Genomic DNA, 18,801 nt, shown 5'->3' on the forward strand with positions numbered 1-18,801 from the left:
GATTTTCTTGGGCTATCATTATTTAAACACTACCTAATATACCCAGTATTGTATGAATAATCTTTAAATTTATAATTCTTTTGCTAGTATTGACTAGTGGATAGACAGTGGAAAAAATAGCTTTTCCAATTCACCTTACAAAACAATTAAAATCCTCATGAAATTACGCTGTATGTTAGAAACTATTCACGGATTGTGGACTCTCTGCTATTCAATTTGATTGTTCAAATTAACAAATTCCTGAGCCAAACTAAGGTAAATTACAGCTCCACTTACATATAAATTTTCTTAGCCTGCCAAATGAGTAAACGAGTTAACTCTGCCAGCCAGGTAACAGCTTGCGGTTTAGAGACCCAGTCTACCGCATCACCAAAGCCTGGCTCACCCTACCACTAAATATCCAGGGGTTCAAGTGTGGGTCACCTCTCGACCTGTCCACACCCCGCCCTCGGCCCCGCCCCTTCCTTTGCCCCACCTCCTGCTCGCAGGCGTTCCTTCCGCGCCCCCTCCATTCAGCCAATCGCCGGTGACGCTTGCGGGGGTGGGTCTTCCCTGCCCGCCAATGGAGGACGTCTTTGCTGCCCGGGTCCTGCCCCTGCCCGGAGCTACAGCCGGAAGATGGCGGCGGCTGCAGAGTTAGCGCTGCTGGAAAAGTCGCTGGGGCTGAGTAAAAGGAATAAATATAGCGCTCGTGGCGACCGCCAGGTGAGAAATTTGGGCGGCGCGGAGAGGAAAAGACAGACGGAAACGGGGCCTGCTGAGCCCAAGTAGGACCGGGGCTGCAGGCTGGTCGAGGCGGGCGGAGTGAGGATGTCGCTTCCCAGCTCTCCACGTGTCTGCGCCGCGGAGCCAGCTGGCGCCTCTGGGCCTCGGCCCGGCCGCCCTAGCTCCAGGAGGGGGAAGGGCATCTGCTTAGGTCGGGCTCGGCCTGAACTTTACCTGCTGGGAAATTGTCCCCATCCCATTATGGGATAACCAGTTGCGGGAGGCCCCTCTAAGAGCTGTTGAAGAGACTGACCTGGAGGCCCTGCATTTGCATTCGGTGACTGTACTTACAGTAATTGCACCTTTCATTCAGCTATTAAGCGACTCTGAGAGAGTTATTAGGGTGCCAGGTAGCACTGTGCTAGGCCTGGGTAATACAGTGGTGGCTAAGGTGAGCACCCTGCCTCCCCTCAGGAAGCTTGCTTTTTGGCCTGTGGGCAAACGTTGCTGCTGTTTCAATTATGGTAGTGAAGATGGCCAAGAGAACACATAAGTGGTCTTGACCGAATCTGTGGGACACAGGGAAGGTTTTTCTGCAGTCTTGGGATATCAAGTGTGCGACGCTCAGGGAATGAAGGAAAGTTACATGGTATGAGATTGACTTGGTGAAGTATAAGGACTCAGATTTCCAGGGCATTGAAAAACATTTGTTTTATAAAAATCGTTGTTTGCAATGGAGAGAATGTATTAGAGGAAGAAAATAGTTGTAGGAAGAGTACTTTGGATATATATATTTTTTTGCCCCTTTGAGATTTTTTCCAGATGCCTTTTTGTTTGTTTGTTTTGGTTTTTTTGAGGTCTTGTTTTGGTTTTTTGAGGGTTTTTTTTGGCCTCGTTCTGTCACCTGGGCTAGAGTGCTGTGGCATCAGCCTAGCTCACAGCAACCTCAAACTCCTGGGCTCAAGTGATTCTCCTGCCTCAGCCTCCCGAGTCCCGCTGATATTTCTAATTTTAGTAGAGGCGTGGTCTCCAACTCCTGACCCCAAGATACCCCAATCTATCCTCCCTTCTCAGCCTCCCAGAGTGAGGGTGAGTCACCCTGCCCAGCCAACGTTTGCTCTTTGTCTTTAATTTTTTCTGTTCTTCATTTAGTCCATGTTAAAATCTTGTCTTGAAAGTAGTAGTATTGTAGTTTTTACATATAAGTTATTCTGAAACCTAGAAGGGATAAGCGACTTGCCTAAGGTCAGCCCTGTGATTAGTGGCAGAGTAGGCATTGCACCCAAAGTGGCCTGCTTTTGATTTTTCCACTGCCCCCATGCTGATTTTGTCCTTCCAGCTGGTACTCTTTAGTTTGGTTTCTATTTTTTAGGGAACACAGTCAAGATATGAGTATTATCTAGTGTAAGAAATAGCCATCAGCAATTAATTTAAAGCCCAACAGAATATGTACTAATGGAGGAAAATATTGTTGAGGAGTGTGGAAGAGAAAGTTAATTCCAACTATTAAAATGGACTTATAAGCTTCACAGAAAAGCTGGTATTTAAGGGGTTAGGCTTTCAAAGATGTATAAAACCAATAAATTATGAAAGACTGGGAAGTTTGAGGCAATAAGGAAACGAGTATGTGGAGTGATGCAAGAACCCGGAATTATAGATTGAGGCCCAACTGTGAGGCCTTTGGAGTTCAGAGTATGGTTTTAAATTTTATTTTCATTAAAACATTTTGGTAGTGGGCAGCTATTTTTCAAAAGTTTCTGTGTATGGGGAAAGGGTTGGAGTTATGTGATAAGATCAGCCATTTGGGGGGAAGACAGCTGACAGCAGAGAACCAGCAATAAGGCATTATGTGCAACATTACCAATAATAATGAAAAATTGAAAGTAGCTCAAAAATCCATCTCTAGGAGAAGGGTTCATTAAATTATAGTACATTGTCACATTGAAACAATCATGTGTCACTTAATGACAGGGATATGTTCTGAGAAATGCATCATCCAGCAATTTTGTCCTTATGCAAAGATTATAGAATGTACTTGTCTCAGTGGTATGAAATACCTCATCTATAGTAGGCTATACGATAGAGTCTATTGTTCCTGGCCTATAAACTTGTATAGCATGTTACTATACTGAATACTTTGGGCAATTATAACACAATGGTAAGTATTTGTGTATCTAAATATATCTAAACATAGAAAAGGTAAGTAAAAATACTATATTATAATCTTAATGGGACTACTGTCTTATATGCAGTCAGTCAGTCATTGACGCCACATGACTATATTACTTATGCAGCCATTAAAAGTGATTACTTTGAAGACTATGAAACCCTAAGATAAATGCAAAAATAGTGTGTGGGCCGGGCGCTGTGGCTCACGCCTGTAATCCTAGCCCTTGGGAGGCCGAGGAGGGCGGATTGCTCAAGGTCAGGAGTTCAAAACCAGCCTGAGCAAGAGCGAGACCCCGTCTCTACTATAAATAGAAAGAAATTAATTGGCCAACTGATATATATAGAAAAAATTAGCCGGGCATGGTGGCACATGCCTGTAGTCCCAGCTACCCGGGAGGCTGAGGCAGAAGGATCACTCGAGCCCAGGAGTTTGAGGTTGCTGTGAGCTAGGACGCCACGGCACTCACTCTAGCCTGGGCAACAAAGCGAGACTCTGTCTCAAAAAAAAAAAAAAAAAAAAAAAAAAAAATAGTGTGTGATTGCATGATTGCAACTGCATAAGATTTATATATAATACTTTAGGTTGTGTAGAGGAAAGAGAATGCACGTTAAAGCCAATGGTATTTTATTCAAACCCTGACTCTTATTACTAACCAAGTGACTTGGTTTCTTTATCTGCAAAATGATGATGAGATTGCTTACCATTTCTTAGAAGATGTAATCATTAGATGAGAAGGTTAACTGGGAATTTTTTTAGTTAGTATGGTGGGGTTGTGGATAATTTATTGTTACAAATAATTCTCTTTAGAGTTACTTATCTCACACACACACACTCAGCAATTGTGAGACATTTTTATTTCTTATTTTTTCTTTACAATTATAACATCCATTCAGGAAAAAAGTATACAAATCTTGATGTTACCACAAAGTGAACACACCCAGGTAACTACCCAGTCAAGGAATAGAACATTATCAGCACTCCCAGAGAGTTTCATATTATTTTCTTTTGATACATTTTTTTAAAAGGAAGTTATTGATGACCTTAGAGGTTGGTGGTTTCATTTGACTGTGAAGGCAAAAATGAGAATTCAAGGAGCTAAATAGTGAATGGGAAGTGGAAAGTGCCTTTAGTTATCTCTACCTTTTAGAAAGTAACCTTTGAATCTGTGTCTGTAGATTGTTAATCTCCTTGAGTATATCCTCTCTGAGTCCTGTTGATATAGGAGTGTGCAAGTGCCCTGCAAAGTATAAATCAGTGTAAGAGTACAAGATACGATTTCATGGCTGAAAAGAGCAGCAGTCTTCTGAAGAAAATAATTTTTTTGTTTGCTTAGATCATTTAGATTGTGTACTTGTTATTTATATTTGGACAGTCTTCCCATTATTGTTCAGTTTTCTTTTAAATTTCTTATGCTTTCTGCTTAGTTTTATGTCAAGAAAATTTAAATTAATTGGCAATTTCTTATAAGCAAGTAAATCCGACCTTTTGTATTGCTATGGTAATAAGGGAAACATAAAAAGTCATGTTTATTCAAGTATGTTCACTTTGCTAAAATAAAGTACAGGTAATCTTGATTGAAATGAATACAGTATTATTAGGGTTTCCATTTTCTCATATTGTACATACACAATTATAAATTATTATAGTAACTTTATACTCATTTTTCCAATGTTATTACCAGTTTCATCAAGTATCTGTAAATTAAATTGTACCTTATATAACTGCTATTGTCCTGACTTTCATTTGTATGTGATTTAGTATCTTAGTGTAAAACCACAGAGTATTTGAAAAAATAATTGAGGGATTTAGTGATTACTTAGAAATTACAATCATGATATGGTCTTTGTTTTTTAAATTTATCTGAAGAACTTTTTTTTTCTTTTTAAGATTCCAGTTCTTCAAACAAACAATGGTCCAAGTCTAACAGGATTGACTACTATAGCAGCCCATCTGGTCAAGCAAGCCAACAAAGAATATTTGCTGGGGAGTACTGCAGAAGAAAAAGCAATAGTTCAGCAATGGTTAGAATACAGGGTCACCCAAGTAGACAAACACTCCAATAAAGATGATATCCGCACTCTGTTGAAGGTATTGTGACTTCTCTTTGTATTAATATATAGGCTGAAATGCTGAATACACTAAACAAAAATCTCTTTCCCCTGAGATTCAAAAGCTGTTGGCCTTCTTTACCTCTTTCCTTCTGCTCAGTAGTTTGTACCTGTTACTTCTTCCAACTGGAACTGTCTGTACTGCCTCCTAATGCTCCCCCTTCAGATCTCAGCTCAGATACCGTTGCCTTGGAAACTTCCTTGACTACTTCTGTCTCAGCTAGCTGAGGTTCTTTGTTCTATGTGCAGTCCCAGCACTCTGTGCTTTTCCTACATAACACTTGCCATAGTCAGCAATTATAGTTTTGTATGACTTTTTTTTAATGTCATGCCCTACTCAGCAGGCCTGATTCTCTAAGGGATAAAGTATTTTCTCAGAGGCAAGAGGGAATCATAATCTTTGAGGGTTATAGTTTGACAAAGCTGTCCAATTGATCTGAGAAAGCCCAACTTTCTCTTCCTTGAGAACCATTGCTTTAAGATTTGTATTTTCTTTCTAAAGGTGTCAAATTAGAATAAAAGAATGTATTGATATAAAATATAAACTGAATATGGCTCCAGAGTCACCACGAATGAAAACATTCCAAATAAAATTATTTTTGTTAATTTATATATATATAAATAGATTTTGAAAAATTTTATAAAAGCTTTAAATTTGAAGGGAACATAGAAATCATTCAGACAACCACATCATTGCAGGTATCCCTTCTGTTTCTTAATTTTATTTCCATTTTTATATAATGGAAATAATTTATAATTATTAAATTATATTTATTTATTGAAATAAATAATTATAATCTTTTTATGCTTCCTTAAGTTGTGTAAAGAAGTTTTTCCTTTATCACTTTGGAGGAAATGGTTTAAACTGTTTTGTTTTTTTTTTGAGACAGAGTCTCACTCTGTTGCCCGGGCTACAGTGAGTACCATGGCATCAGCATAGCTCACAGCAACCTCAAACTCCTAGGCTCAAGCAATCCTGCTGCCTCAGCCTCCTGAGTAGCTGGGACTACAGGCATGCACCACCATGCCTGGCTAATTTTTTCTCTATATATTAGTTGGCCAATTAATTTCTTTCTATTTATAGTAGAGACGAGGTCTCAGTCTTGCTCAAGCTGGTTTCGAACTCCTGACCTTGAGCAATCCACCTGCCTCGGCCTCCCAGAGTGCTAGGATTACAGGCGTAAGCCACTGTGCCCGGCCTGTATTTTTAATAGATTTCATCAAGAGAACTGGTAGAAAGTCATTTCAGGCCTTGATCCTTTATAGATCTCTCACGATCAACCATTCATTCATAATATCTACACTGATTACTGATAGGGGCCCCTCTGGTGTGCCCCCACCATGCTCCACAGCATTTTCAGAGGGAAGCAGGCATATATGCTCCTCTAAGTGAATGTGAGATTTCAGGCAAATAAAAAGTGAATATAACCGTCTTTTTAATTTTCCAAAGGAAAGGATAAGTAATAAAGTACTTAATTCTGAAAGATAGGAACAGGATTTCAATGAATTGGGTTTATAGTTTCAAAAGTTATATTAATAAATTTGGTTTTAGAAGCATGGAAGTAATTCCCAAAGAGTTATATCTGAGATATTAAATATTTAATTGAGAGACTCTGACGTAACTGTTTTTGAAATGTAGTGTATGTGCAGCTGGGTGATTTGGGTTTTCTTCCTTGCTCTGACAGTTTGCTCATTTGCACCTGCAACATGTCAAGGGCTAGTGATCCATAAGCAGTTTCTGCCCTTACAGAACTCAACTAGTGGGGGAGACAAGTAAATGTATGTGGAATGGACTGCAGTGTGGTTTTTGGCCATATGAGTGCAAATGAGAAAAGGGTGGTTTTCTGTTTTGTTTTCAATTTTGCTATTTAAAGACAGCATTGTTTTTATTTTAAAGGCAGTAAATATTATAGAAATTTAGGAAATACAAATATTAAAATGGAATACATTTGAAATATCCATAGTCCCACCAACAAGAAGGCACTATTAAGAATGCTTATGTTGGCTGGACGTGGTGGCTCACGCCTATAATCCTAGCAGTCTGGGAGGCCGAGGCAGGTGGATTGCTTGAGGTCAGGAGTTTGAAACCAGCCTGAGCGAGACCCCATCTCTACTAAAAAAATCGAAAGAAACTAATTGACCAACTAAAAATATATATACAAAAAATGAGCCGGGTATGGTGGCGCATGCCTGTGGTCCCAGCTACTGAGGAGGCTGAGGCAGGAGGATCGCTTGAGCCTAGGAGATTGAGGTTGCTCTGAGCTGTGCTGACGCCACAGCACTCACCCTAGCCTGGGCAACAAAGTGAGACTCTGTCTCAAAAAAAAAAAAAGATGCTTATATTCAGTCATCAAATATTTATTAAACCCATTTTGTGTTCTTTCCATGTTTTTTTCTTTTCGTATATATGTGTGTTTGTATTTTATTTTAAAAATGAGTATCCTCTGGACATAGTAACCTGTTTTTTTGCTCACTGAAAATGTGTTGTGAACATCTTTTTCTGTCAATAAATATTTACTTACACTCTCCTTTTAATAAACTGCTAGTGTTCTCTCTTATGCAGTTGACCCTTGAACAATGTAGGGTTAGGGGAACTAACCCCTGAGCAGTTGAAAATCCACATGTAACTTTTGACTGCCCCAAAACTTAATTACCAATAGCCTGCTATTGACTGCAAGCCTTACCAATAACATAAACAGTTGATCAATACATTTTATATGTTAGGTGTTATTTATTGTATTATTACAAATAAAGTAAGCTAGAGAAAATGTTATTAAAATTCTTAAGGAAGAGAGAATAAATTTACAGTTTATTAAGTGGAAGTGGATCATCATAAAGATCTTCATCCTTACAGTCTTCACATTGAGTAGGCTGAGGAGGAAGAAAAGAAGGTTGGTCTTGCTGTCTCAGGAGTGGCAGAGGCAGAAGAAAATTCATGTATAAGTGGACTTGCACAGTTCAAACTTGAGTTGTTCAAGAGTCAACTGTAATTGTACCATAATTTAAATTATCTATCCTGGATAGTTAGTTACTAGATTGTTGCTAAGTATTTGAACATATTCCCACTTATTTCCTTAGGCTAAATTCCTACAAGGGAAATTGCTACACTAAAAGCTATATAATTTTAAGGCTATGTTTCTCGTTTGCTCTCCAGAAAAGTACACTATTGTAGTATATGAAAGTGGCCACCTCCACAAAACTAACATAGGTATTACCTTTTTCTCCTTTACTACCCCCATTTCGTTACCAAAATAAGCAAACCCCAAAATAATTTCCTTGTTTACAGCTTTTTTTCTATAGAATTATAAGTGGTATGGCATTTTTCACAGCACTTAATAGGCTTTTTTTCTCCTTTTTTTTTTTTTTTTTTTTTTTTTTTGAGACAGAGTCTTGCTCTGTTGTCTAGGCTAGAGTGCCATGGTGTCAGCCTAGCTCACAGCAACCTCAAACTCCTGGGCTCAAGCAACCCTTCTGCCTCAGCCTCCCGAGTAGCTGGGACTACAGGCATGCACCACTATGCCTAGCTAATGTTTTCTATATATTTTTAGTTGGCCAATTCATTTCTTTCTATTTTTAGTAGAGACGGGGTCTTGCTCTTGCTCAGGCTGGTTTCAAACTCCTGACGTTGAGTGATCCTCCCGCCTGGGCCTCCCAGAGTGCTAGGATTACAGGTGTGAGCCACCGCACCCTGCCTTCCCTTTTATTTTTGAGAGACAGTGTTCCTCTCTGTCACCCAGGCTAGAGTGCAGTGGCACAGTCATAGCTCACTGCCCTCTTGAACTCCCAGGTTCAAGCAATCCTCCTGCCTCAGCCACCTGAGTATCTGGGACTACAGATGCACGCCACCACACCTGGCTAATTTTTTTAAAAATTTTTTTGTAGTGATGCAGTCTGACTGTGTTGTCCAGGCTGATCTCAAACTCCTATCCTGCCAGAGTGCTGGGATTACAGGCATGAGCCACCACTCCTGATTCATTTTTACTATTTTTAAAAATTTACTTGTATGTATTCTTTGCCCATGTTTGTACAGAGCTGTGTATCTTTTTATTATTTATTTTTAAACTCTTGCTCTTAGGATATTATGAAAGGGTTTAATTCTTATTTGCCAAAATTACATTTCAGTGCTAAAACCAAAATTCTAAATTTTAATGCCTCATAAATAAGGTAGCATATCATTTCAAGAAGCAGATAGTGCAAAACATGTTTGGTGAATCTCGATGGAGGCTATATAGTTGGCTTATTATACTGTTTTTTTCAACTTTTCTAAATTATTAGAAAGTTTAATAATAGATAGTTGGAAGAAAAAAGAAAAATCAGGTGGAACTATAAGGAAAATATTTTTAACAAGTTTGGCAGTAGCATCAAAAAGACTTCTAAAACAAAAAAAAGGAAATGTGAACAACAGACATTAATTAGTTCCCTGCTTTGAATAGTTAGAATGCGTGAAATTGTGTCTTTTGGTAGGAAAAATTTTATTTACATCAGTAATCAGGAAAATACTACCTAATCATAGTTTATTAAAACTACATTTTTAAGAGTATTTATAATTAAAACATGAATATAGATTCTATTTTTAGAAAAAGTATACAAAACAATGTTAAATTGTTTCAGCTCTTTCTTTAAATGCTTTTTAAAATTACATGAAGATGTGTTTATTTTTTTATATTTTGTCAATGTTGATTCCTTTGAAGAAATTTGGAGAGAAACCATCTCCAATCAACGGATTACCATAAAATTTAAGTAGTATCCCATAATATACCAATATATTCTACCATCCCACCTAAATTTTGATTCTTTCACACCTATCTTCTCATTTCTGTCCATATTCCTTTATTTTGTCATCTGGAACGGACACCTCTAGGAATCTGTATTCATACACCATTTTGAAAATGACTGTCTTCAAATGTAAATCATAACAAAGAGAAAATACATTTACTGTTCATTCAATATAAGTAGATCACCATAAAGGTCTTCATCCCCACAGTCTTCATGTTGAATGTATATCGTGTTGTTTGTGGACAAACTCAAAGCAATTAAATTCAATTCAGCAATCATTTATTGATTACCGAACTGCTGTGTGCCCGATGCTGTGGGATATTGCTATGGTCTGAATATTTGTGTCCTCCCAAAATTCATACGTTAAAATCCTAACCCTACAAGGTGATGGTTTGGGAGGTGATTAGGTCCCAGGCATAGAGCCTTCATGAATGAAATTAGTGCTTTTATAAAAGAGGCCTGAGAGAGACCTCACCCCTTCCACCATGTGAAAAGACAGCTGACTGTGAACCAGGAAGTGAGCCCTCACCAAACACTGCATCTGTCAGAGCCTTGGTCTTGTACTTCCAGCCTCCAGAACTGTGAACAATAACTTCCTCTTGTTTATAAGCCACCCAGTCTATATATTCTGTTGTAGGAGCCCAAAGAGACTAAGACAGACATGATTTGAGAATCAGAACAAAATGCTGTCTCTATAGTTTAAGGAATTCTTCCAGAATAAATGCTATTGGCCACTGAGCTGTGTTTTATATCTAGTCTTTAGAGGAGCCTCTGAGAATATCTAATAATACTTCATATAACTTATTTATAAAACCTTCCTCTGAAGGTTATATCAGTCTGGTATCTCATTTGATTGAATATAAATTAATGTAAATTCCTGTTCTGCTAAATTATGTGTTAATTTTAAGAGGGCAAAACTTTTTCCTTTCAGGAAACGTATTGATGGAGGTTTGTCAGACTGTACTTCTAACAAAAGTAAAAAAATAGATAAATTGGACTACAGACTATATCAAAATTTAAAATTTCTATACATCAAAAGATATGATCAACAGAATGAAAAGGCAACCCACAGAGTGGGAGAAAATGTTTGGAAATCATATATCTAATAGGGGGTTAATATTCAGAATATATAAAGAACTCAAAACAAAACTAATAACCTGATTAAAAAATGGGCAAAAGACTTGAGTAAACATTTCTCCAAAGAAGATATGCAAATAGCCAACAAATGTATGAACTATTAGGAAAATGGAAATCAAACTCACAGTTGAGATGTCACTTCATATCTGTTAGGATGGCTACTACCAAAAAAAAAAAAAAAGCCAGAAAATAAATGGAAAGGATATAGTGAAATTGTAACCCTTGTATATTATTGGTGGGAATGTAAAATGTGCAACTGCTATGGAAAACAGAATCACAGTTCCTCAAGAAAGTAATAGAATTACCATGTGATTCAGCAGTTTCACTTCTGGGTGTATACCCAAAAGAATTCAAAGCATGGTTTTGAAGAGGTATTTGTACACTCATTTTCACAGCAGAATTATTCACAATAGCCAAGAGGTGGAAACAGCCCAAGTGTCTATTGACAGATTTATGGATAAAGAAAATGTGGTCCATACAACAATGGGATATCATTAAGCCTTATAAAGGAAGGAAATTCTGATACACGCCACAACATGGATGAACCTTATACTCAGTGAATTCATAGAAACAAAGTAGAATGGTTGTTGCCAGGACCTGGAAAGAAGGGGAAATGGGGAAATGTTTCGTGCTTATAGAATTTCTTAGAACTCTCTGAAGAGATAGAAATTGTTGAGGTGCTTTTAATATTTTAATGGTAAAAATAAATCTAACTTGCATGATTTGCAAAATATTTCCCAAAACATAAAACTGGACCCTGAAATGATCACAGTAGCACTTTGAATATCATTTTCTAATGTTTTCTTGTTTCTTTAAAATAAGACTAATAATGTTCATCCTATTTTTTAAAAATGAGGTGATTGGCATAGGATTTATAATTTTGAATGCATTTGTCTTAATGTCAAAGATTAAATTTATTAAATGTCAGTATTTTGTTTTCTAGTAGCTTTCTAAATGTTTTAAGTCATGTGATATAGTTAGCTTTATTATTACTGTTTTTTAAATTAATATTTATTTATTTTTTCTAGGATCTTAATGCATATCTTGAAGATAAAGTCTACCTTACCGGATATAACTTTACTTTAGCAGATATCCTATTGTACTATGGACTTCACCGCTTCATAGTGAGTATTTGAATAGTCATTCATTTTTTTCCTGTAATCTTTAGGATGATTTTTTGTCTGTTTGTTTTGTTTTGTTTTGTTTTAGCACATTTGAGCCAATATCTACTATTTATTGGACAATCTGTAAAGCACCGTGTAACATATCACATACATTATCTCAGTGATTTCTATGAAAACCCTATGAGATAGATATTATGTCCACATCTTACAGATAATGCAAGTTTCAGAAAGAATAAGTTGTTTGCTCATGATCACACTGCTAGGGAAAAGTCAAATCATTATTCGATCCCAATCTGTCTCACCCACAATGACAACTTTGACAGGGATAAAATGTATCTCCATGTATGAGAGATCCATGTGTTCAAAGATGCAGAATCACTTTATCACATATAGAAAAGAGTCAGTGTCACCACTATTTACAGAAAGGCACTCTTATTCTTCCAGTTTGTTGATTCTGAACATGCCATGTCTTCAGAAACGGCATTATCAGTGAAGCTGCCCAACAAGCCCTCTGAAACAAAACACCTAATAAAATGGGTATTGATCTATATACAGTTAGTACAAATTATACTTTTAGGACTTTATCTTAGAGCTACATTCTGCATAGATATATATAGCAATATTGGGTTCAAGGTTATCACTGTACTAGCAAAAGAACAACCTAAACATTCATCAGTAGCAGATTAAATAAATTATGGTATATCTATTCAATACAATCTTATGCAGCCAAAAATGGAACAAGGTACCTTGTTTCTTACATACTGATATGGAATGATCTCCATTGAAAAAAAAAAAGGAAAGGGGCCAGGCGCGGTGGCTCATGCCTGTAATCCTAGCACTCTGGGAGGCCGAGGCAGGCAGATTGCTCGAGGTCAGGAGTTCAAAATCAGCCTGAGTAAGAGCGAGACGCCATCTCTACTATAAATAGAAAGAAATTAATTGGCCAACTAATATATATAGAAAAAATTAGCCAGGCATGGTGTCACATGCCTGTAGTCCCAGCTTCTCGGGAGGCTGAGGCAGGAGGATCACTTGAGCCCAGGAGTTTGAGGATGCTGTGAGCTAGGCTGATACCATGGCACTTACTCTAGCCTGAGCAACAGAGTGAAACTCTGTCTCAAAAAAAAAAAAAAAAAAACAAGGAAAGGGGTAGACCTCTATGTATAGTTTACCATTTGTGTTTACAAAAAACAACCCCCCCATACACACACACACGTGTTTGTTTAGGCACAGACTTTCTCAAATACACAGGAAGAGTGGTAACAGTGACCACCTAAGAGGAACTAGGAGCCAGAGAACAAGGGTGGAAGAGGCCCTTTATACAAATTTTGTAAGGATGACTTTTTTTAATTTGTCTTAAATTTAAATCAAATTTACCTTTTCAACTTATCAAATAAAAATGAAACGAATTCTTGTTAGATAAGGTACCTTATGCGGAAATGCCTTTTCTGTACCTATTTAGCATAGTTGCTTCCTGCTGTTTGGAAGGACCAAAACTTTTTGACCTGCTTGATTTTCGACCTTTGCTTCTGCTTTTTTCCAACAGCGACTTATCTGGCCACCTTCTGGACCTTATCATCATGCCCTGGACCCCCCATTCATACCACTCCACCTCTAGACCTTAATTCTAGTCCATCTTCTGTGCAACCTTTTATTTGAGCTCTTTTAATCTCTTGATCCCTCATCCCTATCTGACGAAATATGACTCCTCTCTTTCCAAATCTGTATACTTACTTCCCCACCCAATCTAGACCCCCTTTTGCATAACTTCAGCTGTGTCCTCTTACTAGCATCTGCAGCTCCTTTGCTCTATTCTACAGTCACCACCCTATCCCTGTAAGTCCCCAAGTCTTGGCCACTTCAAGTAAATGCCTTGATTCCTGTAGCCAAGCTGAGCTCTATCAGAGAAATCACAAAACTACAGATTGCTGCTACTAAATTTTAGCTGGGCTCTAGTACTGATCAGCCCTCTCCTTTCTCCCAGGGATTCTTCCAGACTTTTACCACTTTCCTCAAGCCCCGTCCCTCTCTCTGCTCCTTTGTCTTCAGTCATTGTCACAGAGCCTTCCTTCTTCCTTCCTTCAGCTAGAAAGTGGAAGCTGTTTGAATCTCTTCATCTTCCAGCCCACCTGCTTGCACGTCCTTATCCATCTTGTCTCCTTTTTCAGGTTCAGAAAGGATCACCTTGCGTTTTTCCTGGGTTAATCCATTCATCTGGCCTCTTACCTCATCTCCCTTCTACACCTCCTACCCTATTTCTGGATCTTGTTCCAAATTTTATTTCCTTTCTCCAATCTTCAATATTTTTCGCTATCTATCTGGTTAGTCTCTTTATTTTAAATTATATCCCATCTTAAATTTATTTACAGACATTTATATAGCACTCACTGTGTTCTTGGCACCGGACTTTATGCTGTATAAATGTTGACTCATTTAATCCTCATAACAGCCCTATGAGGTAGGCACTATTCTTATAGCCCCATTTTACAGATGAGATAACTGAGGAATAGGGAGGCCAAATGTCTTCTTTGAGATCAAGTAAGTGGTAGAACCAGGTCTAGAAACCAGGCAGTTTGGCTGCAGAGTTCGTGCTTTCTCACATCTATTTCTCCACCTAAAACTCGGCTCACCTCTCCATCACCCCAACACCCATCTACCCCCTATGGAAAAAAAGAACTCATGCATCTTTCTGTATTCAGCACCTCACACATCCAGTCACCTGGGTCCTGATTGCCACTTCCTGGATGCCTCTCACATGTGTCTTCCTGTGATCCTGGATGACACAGCCCTAATCCAGAGTTCATAATCTTCTGTTCATCTACAGAAGATGGACTGTAAGAGATGAGACTGGTGGCCACTAGAGCAGTCTTTCTCACGACCATGTCTTTTTCTTTCTCAAAATAGTTAAGTAGCTCCTCATTCCCTACAGAGTAAAATTCGACAGCCTGGGAGACCCTTCATCTGATCCTGCCACGCTTGCTAGCCTCGTTCTTGTCATTCTCTCCCAGCTGTAACATACCCCTAGAGTCTGCTGGATGCCAGGCTCTTTCTACTCAGTGTCCTTGTGTTGCTGGTTTTCTGGCTCCCTGGTCCCAGTCCTTCCTTATCTTCCTCCCAAATTCATTTGAATTTCATCCAGTGTCTCTCAGTTCTAGCACTGATCCCTGGGGTGAAGCCCTTTGATCACACTGCTATGATCAGTACGCTCCTAAAGCGTATTGAAGTGGTCCTTCCTCTGTTCCTTCTTGTACCTCTTAGATTACCTCAGTTCCAGCTTATTTCACTTTGTACTGTAATTCTTCTTTGAAAATCTCTTTCTAAATTGTAAACCGCTTGAGATTGTAGTAATTCGTATTTGTAATACCACTGTCTGACATAATTCCTGGCACATGTATATAGTTGGCCCTCTGTAAACACTGAATAAATTTTTTAACATATTTCTGTAAACTTTTTAGGCAGTTTCTTACATGTTTTCTCATACTTCATAATTGTGAAGGAGAAAGGACTAGTGTTATTATCCTCCTTTTACTGAGAAGGAAACTGTTGCTAAGGAAGGTTGAGTGATTTACATGAAGGCACAGTGTTCAGTTTTTGGAAGGGCCGAGACACACTAGATCTTCTGACTGAAGTGTCGTAATGTGTGAAGCCCTTTGTAAACTGTAAAATACCATAATTGCTGAGGCCTGCGCAGGCCCCGACCAGTCTGTGGTTTGTGGCTGCTATCTGCCTCATAAAGCAAGGTGGACAGTTTGTCTTTTGGGAAGACAAAGTCATTTTCTCCTCTGAAAAAACCTCCTACATGATTGGCTTTGCCATTTGCCAGGAATAGGAGAGTCGGGATTGAGGCCTCATGTGCCCGGGTTTTTCAGTTGAGGTCAAGAGAGAAGACCGAGATTCAAACCAGAAAATTCAGAGTGGGATATAGTTACCGCCAGAACTTGTTGCTGTTAACGCATCCTGGACTTAGTGACAATTATAGAAGTGGCTTCCTTAGTAATTAAAAAAATGTAGCTTCCTCCCCCAAAAATGCTATGATAATGTATGATGCAGTTATTCTTAGTCCTCCCTCTCAAGCTATAATCCCTCAATTTGGATTTAGTTAACTTTATTAAGAATAATTGCTCAAAGATCCCTCAGTGATTATGTTAAGTTCTATAATATTATTGTAATGACCTAGTATGATCCTTAGGTTAGTGTAAAACTTGATTATTATTATAAGTTTTAAATTATTTATTAAAAGCCTACTATACTAGTAGGCTTATATGCCTACTATACTATAATTGAGAGGGACGCAAAAGAAGTCCCTCTATTTTCAAGGAACTGTTAATATCTTTGAAGAAATAAAACTGTTTTACATGAAAACAATGAATTAGAGAAAATGGAATCCAGTGCTAATCTCTGGTCAGAATATTCTGTTACCAATTAATAAGGCAGATATAGTAGGATGTAGAATCATGAAGTTATCAGAAAAATATCTGCAAATTTTTATGGCCTTGGCTATATCTAAAGCAATTTTCATTGTTTTAGAAAGCTTATAAGTTTGACTGCAAATGTTGCTTTTAAGTAGGAAGACCTTATGATTGATTTTTCATCCAAAACAACATTTTTGACTCTGAAAGGAGGCCTATTAATAATGCAGGCACAATGAGAGTGAAGTGGAACTAATGTTGCCTGTACTCACAAGGAATATGACTCAATTAAACAAAATAGGGGACCAGGGAGGATCATGTCCTGTTTCTCTTTTGTCCCCTCCCGGCTCTTAGCACAGTGCCTTGTACAGCTAAATGCTTATGAAAATTAGCATTATTTATCAATCTATACCTATCTATACCTATTTTGGTATTTATTTATTTAGAGATAGAGTCTCACTCTGTTTCCTGGGCTAGAGTACAGTGGCATCAGCCTAGCTGACAGCATCCTCAAACTCCTGGGCTTAAGTGATCCTCCTGCCTCAGCCTCCCAAGTAGCTGGGACTACAGGCATGTGCCACCATGCCCAGCTAATTTATATATATATATATATATATATATTTTTTTTTTTTTTTTTTTTTAGTTGTCCAGCTAATTTCTTTCTATTTTTTTAGTAGAGACGGGGTCTCACTCTTGCTCAGGCTGACTGATCTCGAACTCCTGAGCTCAGACGATCCACCTGCCTCGGCCTCCCAGAGTGCTAGGATTACAGGCGTGAGTCACCACACCTGGCCAGGTTGTATATCTTTATAGTGAAAATATAATTTTTAAACTTGGCCTGCTAGCTGCAAAAGAATGCAGAGGACTCTCTAGCCCATGGGCCAAGTCACATGGGTACCATAGAGTCCAGAAAGTGACCTAGAACCTACATATGTAGTTAAGGTTTGGGTCATGTGACTCCTAGCTATACAATCAAAGTGGTGCTGTGGTCACCTGAAGCATGAGGGAGGTCCCCATCCAGGCATTATAAAATAAGACACAGACCATAGCCAAGCTCTCTTTGCCCTTCCTTTTGCCTGCCCTGCCACGACAATGGGTCCAGTTATCATCTATGGCTGTATAGCATATTCTATATCTTGCTCCTGCCCTATAATCCTATCTTACCTCAATAAACCTCATTTTTATGCTTGTCTGAAAAAAAAAAGAAACAAAACATAATCTTTAGTTATACACTACAATATAATTAAATCAAAGTAATTTTATTTAAATGTGAAGAAAGTTTAATTAGAGTTGAAATACATTAATCACACCAGCCACTTTTTATTCCATTCTAGGTTCACTATATATTAGTAGCTTTTTGAATTTAGAATGATGACATGGCACAACTTACCTCATTTCAAAACAAAAAACGCCTCCCAGGTAAAGAGGATTTGCTGTTTAGGTATCTAAGCATCTCTCTCCTGCTGGCAAACCTACGGTTCTTTCAACTTGGGGTGATCTGTCCTTCATGTGAGCGAGTCTGTGCTGCTGTGAGCATGGCTGCCTTACAGAGGACTGCAGGAACAGCTCTTAGCAGAAAACAGTCACAAACGTGTTGGCATTTTTTAAACACATGTTTAAATGTGACTTATGTTTTGACATTATTTAACTTTTTAAAGCTTCATGTTAGGAGAAATGTCACATGTCATCCTCTATGTGATGACTGCCAGCAGGCTAGCAAATGTCTGTCAAGACCCACAAGATCTGGCTTCCTGTAGCTTCAAGCTGTCATTAAGAAGGAGAATATTGGCCAGGCGTGGTGGCTCACGCCTATAATCCTAGCATTCGGGGAGGCTGAGGTGGGCGGATTGCTCGAGGTCAGGAGTTCAAAACCAGCCTGAGCAAGATCGAGACCCTATCTCTACTATAAATAGAAAGAAATTAATTGGCCAACTAATATATATAGAAAAAAAAATGAGCCGGGTATGGTGGCGCATGCCTGTAGTCCCAGCTACCTGGGAGGCTGAGGCAGCAGGATTCCTTGAGCCCAGGAATTTGAGGTTGCTGTGAGCTAGGCTGACACCACGGCACTCACTCTAGCCTGGGCAACAAAGTGAGACTCTGTCTCAAAAAAAAAAAAACAACAAGACGATAATGAAGTGTAACTCTTGCAAACTAAGCGTATATTTACATTTTCCTCTCTTCTGGCTTATGCAGGTCACACAGTAGGAAAGGGAAATACTCTGAAAGGAAAAGGAGACAGCTTGTTGGGATTTCTTTGCAGGCTGAGTGAATGTCATAATTCTGTACTGCAGAATATTCACAGCACCAGCTGCAAAGTTATTTAATTATGAGTCTAGGTGCCCTGGGGAGAGCATTTGGTTTTTAGGCAG

The 18,801-nt window shown here is 38.5% G+C and overlaps 1 protein-coding gene across 3 annotated transcripts in view; it reads left to right on the forward strand.

The window, feature by feature from the left end:
• The first annotated feature begins 586 nt into the window (after positions 1–586).
• Positions 587–18,801, forward strand: part of EEF1E1 (eukaryotic translation elongation factor 1 epsilon 1) — a 29,260-nt gene continuing 11,045 nt past the window's right edge. For all 3 annotated transcript variants that reach the window (XM_012753567.3, XM_076010463.1, XM_012753565.3), the window contains exons 1-3: positions 587–705; positions 4,763–4,963; positions 11,925–12,020. In XM_012753567.3, coding sequence (XP_012609021.2) covers positions 619–705; positions 4,763–4,963; positions 11,925–12,020 — 384 coding nt within the window. In that variant the 5' untranslated portion in view covers positions 587–618. The remainder of the gene's footprint in view (positions 706–4,762; positions 4,964–11,924; positions 12,021–18,801) is intronic.

Source organism: Microcebus murinus, chromosome 15 (genome assembly GCF_040939455.1).
Source record: "Microcebus murinus isolate Inina chromosome 15, M.murinus_Inina_mat1.0, whole genome shotgun sequence".
Lineage (NCBI taxonomy): Eukaryota > Metazoa > Chordata > Mammalia > Primates > Cheirogaleidae > Microcebus > Microcebus murinus.